The sequence below is a fragment of the Dufourea novaeangliae genome, unplaced genomic scaffold, assembly GCF_001272555.1.
Source record: "Dufourea novaeangliae isolate 0120121106 unplaced genomic scaffold, ASM127255v1 scaffold146, whole genome shotgun sequence".
Classification (NCBI taxonomy): Eukaryota; Metazoa; Arthropoda; class Insecta; order Hymenoptera; family Halictidae; genus Dufourea; species Dufourea novaeangliae.
This window is the reverse complement of record NW_015374023.1, coordinates 1,265,809-1,271,805: the sequence shown is the minus strand read 5'-3', so window position 1 is coordinate 1,271,805 and position 5,997 is coordinate 1,265,809. Positions and strand designations below refer to the sequence as shown.

Sequence of the window (5,997 nt, the reverse complement as noted above, 5' to 3'; positions counted from 1 at the left end):
GTGACAGGAATCATCGATCGCTAGAAACCGACCGCAGTGGTCCAGCCGAATTTCTTCGAGAAGCAATCGAGAAAACCCTAGCGACGTTGATGTCAGCTAGGCAACGTGACGGTGAGTATCGTAAAACCTCGACGAAGACATTGTTCCTGTACCCAACTTGTCTTACCAGTCAGACAGTTACCCAGCATCGTTATTTCTTCGATTTGCAAATCATTCGAGACGTTCACGATCCAAAGTAGACAGGCAAAGTGTCGAGGCATTCATTTCGAAAGTTGCTCAGCTGAATCCCGTAACGAAGTAAAAAGTATCAAAGTCGTTTTATCAGCTACGATTGCTTTCATTCCAGGGTACGTCGAGCGAGCGAAGCGGACCGAGATGCAGTTGTCTTTCGGCAGTAAAAGTAGCTAGCCCGAGACAGAAACACAAGAGTGAAATAGAGGAAGAGAGAAAGGAAGTCCAGCGAGAGGGACCAAGTGTACGAAATCGAAGGCCAGGGTACGATGGCTGGATCGAGGAGCGGCTTGATCCTCGTGATCTTGACGATCGCGTGGTTCCGGCCGGCGGTCGGGGTCAAGGACCACCACGTGGCCGCCTTGAACGGGACCAGTGACACGGCCCAGGACGACGAGCTCGCGAACGAAGTGTCGTTCGTCAACGACGATACGATGGACCATCCCCATACGATGCCTGGGAAGCCCAGCAAGTTCGATCTGAACGATAACCAGGTGATACAGACGGATGACAAGGCGCAGTATCAGATCGAGGCGAGCAGAATGGAGAACGCAACGGCGGTCCCAGGCGCGAACGATTGTCAAGACGATTCTGCTACCACGTGCACCCGAAAGGATACGAACCAACAGATGGACAGATTGTCTAGGATCGATGTTCACAACGCTACAGAGCAGATAACAAGGAGCAAGGACGCATCAGGCTCTGTCCCGAGGACCGACGAAAAAGGTAACGACCGGCCGGAGGCGAGCCTTCTCGATAATGTTCGCCGGTTCGCCAGGGAACACGTAGTAAAGATACGGCTGAGCCAGGACTTAATCCCCTCTAGAAACGCTAGAACCTTCTTCAACGGTGAGTCCACGGAGAGTCACGCTTTCGTAACTTGCGTACCAGCGCCGCGAGATGCAGCCTGCGATGTTGCTATGGTCGGGCCTCACAATGCGAGAGAAAGAGAGAGAGAGAGAGAGAGATTGCTGCCTGTTTTTCACTGTGTATGTGTGCGCAAGGTGGTACGAGGTGTGTCTGAAAAGTAATCGGACTGGGTTTTTGAAAATATTTATCCGATGAACTAGGAGTTATACCCTTCAGAATTGTTCCTTTGGGGTGCCATGCGTCGATAGGGACTTTGTTCTCAGATTTGGAAACAGTGCTGGAGGTATTTAAGTGGAACTGTCTTCAGGTGGTCTGTCTAAATGTGTTGGATGTTGTCAATTCTTAGATGACTAGTCTTGGATTCGAATTTTTGGGAGGATGTAGAAGTCACGTGGACTCTGACGAGGGGATTGAGGGGGATTTGGAATCACAGGAGCACTTTTATTCTACAGAAACTTGTTCATAGAGGGTGCAGTGTGATATGAAGCATTGTCACGATGCATCTTCCAAGGAAACTCTCTGTGAATCAGTTTCTAGCTAGGTAGGGTACTTCTATGGTTCCATAGCTTGTATGCTTTCCTGATCTGAGTCCATGTAACTTCTTCCTGTTCCCAAAACCCAGGAGTCATCATCTTGGATTTGTGGATAATATGATGATAAGGCTACCTGATTGCAGTTCCAGTTGAAGACCTCTAGCACTGTTCCCAAAAGTGGGAACAAGGTCTCTGGCAGTGTGTGGCTTCCCAAGGGAACTATCTTGAATTGCTAATAAATATTTTCAGAGAACCAGTCCCATCACTTTTTAGATACATCTTGTAGCCTGGGTCTTGATCGTAGTCTGGACGAATCCCAGCAGTGGCTAGGGATGTGTGTTTCAAGTATCTTGTAGGTCGCCGATTGGCTGGAAAAGTGGCAGGAACGTTTGTTCGGACGACTCTTCCGAAACAGGAAACCCCAGGGGACGGAGAGGAAGCAAAAGAGAAAAGTAAACCCACGGAGTGTCGAAAGCCAAGAGACCCGCTTTCCGCGCCCGGTTCGCATACGACGGTTCGTCACTTAAAATCCTTGATTCAGGTTTCGGAGACAGCAGGTTTCCGTTCTGTGTTTCATGGAAATTCCATTTGTGAGGGTACTATAGTCAAGACCCGTATACACGCTTTGAAATTTAAACAGCATCATTCGTTGTACACGACCGACTGAAAGGTTGAAAGTAGTTACTGGACGTAGATGAAAAGTTTGATATCTCGTGGATCTTGGTGGATCGGGTATGGTGTGGTCGTAGAATCAACAGGGTGATGAAGTGGCAATGGACAAGATAGGCAGATGATAGATGGAGTATAAAAAATCCTGAGCGTGGAAATTATTCACACTCGATTCAATGTTTTTTAATTGCTAGAGGAAACTCCAACGTTGTAAATGCTAATTGTTGCTTTTCTGTTTGGTTACCAGTATTATCTTCTCGTGGGACTTACAGGGGTGGGTTTGGGTTAAATATACTATTACGGAAGTGTATACCTATAAGATCAGTCAATGAGACTTACTATCTAGAATAATTTTTTTTTTAGATATCAAGGTGACCTTGAGTTTCTTCAAGGACAATGCATCCTTTTCTTAATACCACGTTGTGATCAATAGAGGGACGATTTCAACGACCAATGCATGATGGTATTAAAAAATAGAAGAATAAGAGAGTATACTGAGATACTTGTAATTAAATTTAAGAAAAACAAAATTTCCTATTCAGGATCTAATTATTCATTCTTTTCAAATGATGCAAATAGGTTAAGGGATGGTAGTGAAAAATATGTCCCACGATGCTCGATCAATTTCCACCTTGAAGTAGTCGAATTATCTCATCGAAAAGTTTACTTTTCGACATTTTGTCCGCTGAATATGCTACTTCCAAACTTTCCGTCGATAATGTATGTACATACACGCAGCTCCATCTCAAAATGGCGAGGAATCGCGCAAGACAGAAAAAGACTGGAATGATCCGGTCGTTTCACATCGAAAAAGTGTGACGCTTTATCACATCACTGATTGGCTTATTTGTGTGCGCTAAAAATGATTAATCCGGTTGGGTCACCGCTGATTGGCAAATATACCATTCATTATATGTTCAGCTTCCGTCGAATCTCCCTTATGGATCACCGATACGCCCGATCTACGCGAATCTTCTCATGAATTCGAGTGATTTTCAGCGATCGTGGCTGGCACTTTGGATTACGAGAGAGAGAGAGAGAAAGAAAGAAAGAGAGAGAGAGAGAGAAACTGGAGGCGTTGGAAAGAGTACCTTTTTAACAGGATTCGGGCTTGGTTTTCTAGCGTTTGGCCTGAAGAAGCTGCTGCTGCCGCTGATATTCGGCGTGCAGATCATTAAGAGCGTACTGCTCGCACTTTTCCTGCCCAGCATCATCGGGAGTCTTGGTAATATACTCGGCAAAGGTACGTACTTCATTTTTGTCTCGTTAATGACGATTAGGAGTCTTACCATTGTGAAGTTCCGAAAGGTTTAGGGGTCATTTTTTTACTGCAATTCTAAACTCTTCTCAGAGATATAATGTATTGGGTGATTTGACAATTTTTTGCCTTTTTCATTAGATTCAATTGTGACGAAATTTTACTCGTTTGTCTTTTCTTTACACCATTTCAGCGTTTGTATTCTTCGGGCATTAGTGTAAATATTGCAGCCAATGAACCGAATTTAGATATATTGTATATTAAACAATATAAAATTTAGCGTTTAGAGGCTATAATTGACCGGTTGGTAAAAAGTAAAAGTGAATAGTAAAAATTCCTAAGTAAGAATATTTACCCAAAATTCTTATTTTTATCGTGAAATTGTGTTGGAAGTGATCTGATAAAGCATCTTCACTTGGCAGGTGTCTCATCGTTCGCGCAGTCGGCGCAAACCACTGCGCAACCGGAAGAGAGTTTCGAATTCAAGGACAATTCCGATCTCTATAACGACGATTACCTGACCCGTCAGCCGGTAGGAACGTTACCTGCGTCTGCGATGTACGACGAGAGTATGCTCCAGAAGAATCCCGAGATTTCGTCGCGGTATTCGTTCGTCGATCCCAGAATAACGCACGCAAACGCCATTTCGGATCGTTATTACACACGGCACGTTGCCATGAACGGGCTCTCGAGTAAAAAGCAGGACTTTAAGGTAACATCTCCATTTACGAGTTTTGTTTCCCAATTCAATGGAACCACTTGCTTCATGCAAATCGCGGTGTTTCCTTTGAAAGATCTTTCACACTAGACACTCAATATTTTTTTGTGAATAAGTAATAAATTTCAGTTAAAGTCACTTTAGAATTCTGAGGATGAATCAGGCATGAAAATGAGTTCAATGAATTTTAAAGTGACTTTGAGTGAAATTTTAATGATCGTATGCGGCTGAATCGAACATCAACTTCAGAATTCTTTGCTGAACCCCATTAAAGAGCAAATTCACAATACAGTAAATTCTCTAGGAATGTTCGGAGGCTTCATCGGTAAATTAGTTAAATATCTCATAAACTAATTGTCACTTATGGCTGAAACAAATACCATTGGCTCCAGAATTCCAAGGTCAATCACTAAGCTGAACTCCATTAAAAACGTCAGCCTTACACCTGGCGATCTCACCTTGCCAATGCCAAGGAGCTTCGAACACTCATCGATGATTTACTGTACTTCTCGACATCGTCAATTCACTCACAATACCGAACAAAAAATCTAACTGTACTTCTCGACATCGTCAATTCACTCACAATACCGAACAAAAAATCTAACTGTACTTCTCGACATCGTCAATTCACTCACAATACCGAACAAAAAATCTAACTGTACTTCTCGACATCGTCAATTCACTCACAATACGGAACAAAATATTTAATTGTACTTTTTGACATCGTAAATTCACTCACAATACTGAACAAAATATTTAATTGTACTTTTTGACATCGTCAATTCACTCACAATACCGAACGAAAAATCCAACCTTAGTGTCTAAAAATCTTCACAAGTCACGTTTTGACCACGAACGACAGGTGTTCCACGAGATCCCGACGAGCTCGTTGATGCTGACCAACTACGATCCCTTCTACTCGCCTCTTCTGTCGCGTCTCGACGCCGTGTTCTCCCGTTTGGGCCACACCACGGAGGGTTGCCGGGAGCACATGGTCTGCGCGATGTATCGAAGCCCGGCCAGGTACGCGCCGTACTCGAATCTGGTCTCGGCCCAGCTGTCCAGGGAGCTGAACGAGCTACGAAGGCCGAGCAGCGACAATCCGGACGTCCTACGGTTCTTCCGGTACATGAAGGCCGCGAAGGACGGCCAGGACGGCGTGAAGTGCGAGGACGCGTACACGAATTGCGCGATCGCGCGTGAGGACGAGAGTCACAGACAGAATCAGGCGATTCTGGCGACCTATCAGGACATCGACAAGCTTGTCCACGCGAGGAATTTGTAGAAACTTGGCCAAAAGAAAACACCGTTCAGGATTGCTTCTGACGGCGAATCGATCGCCGAACATATAGATCCTAAGGATCGAAGAGGACCTGACCGTGGAGGACCTTACGGTGACATTGTTAGGTGTCGATGATCAGGTGCCTCGAGTAGCAATGGAGTGGAAATGATTTCGTTTACGTCGATCGTGCGTTGGTATGCAGGTACCCAGCGTCTCGGAACGGAATTTTCTGTGGGCGGTAATTATAGATTTAGGGGGATTTCAGTATGTGGAAATTACTGGCCAGATGAGGTTTATTTATATGCGAGATTGAGGTTGTCGGACTGATTTGGAGCCAGATATGCGATGGCTTCGAAGAGATTAGCGGTGTAGAAAGCTCTGGCTGTTGAAGTTGAGAATAAACCGCGTAAGGGGACTTTCGGTTGCTAGGAAAGAT

General features: G+C 44.8%; 1 protein-coding gene across 1 annotated transcript; it reads left to right on the top strand.

Annotated features, from left to right (window-relative positions):
* Positions 1–500: 500 nt before the first annotated feature.
* On the top strand, positions 501–5,564 carry LOC107189172. Its single transcript, XM_015577648.1, has 4 exons — positions 501–1,080; positions 3,427–3,546; positions 3,984–4,273; positions 5,142–5,564. Exons 1-4 carry the CDS (start codon positions 501–503, stop codon positions 5,562–5,564), a joined length of 1,413 nt encoding a protein of 470 aa, XP_015433134.1.
* The last annotated feature ends 433 nt before the right edge of the window (positions 5,565–5,997 follow it).

What these genes read in the sequence shown, in the direction of transcription:
- LOC107189172 (XM_015577648.1), top strand. Translation starts at nt 501, where the DNA reads ATGGCTGGATCGAGGAGCGGCTTGATCCTCGTGATCTTGACGATCGCG. An exon ending in TGGTAATATACTCGGCAAAG is followed by an intron (nt 3,547 to 3,983) that starts GTACGTACTTCA and finishes TTCACTTGGCAG; the next exon opens with GTGTCTCATCGTTCGCGCAG. An exon ending in GTAAAAAGCAGGACTTTAAG is followed by an intron (nt 4,274 to 5,141) that starts GTAACATCTCCA and finishes CACGAACGACAG; the next exon opens with GTGTTCCACGAGATCCCGAC.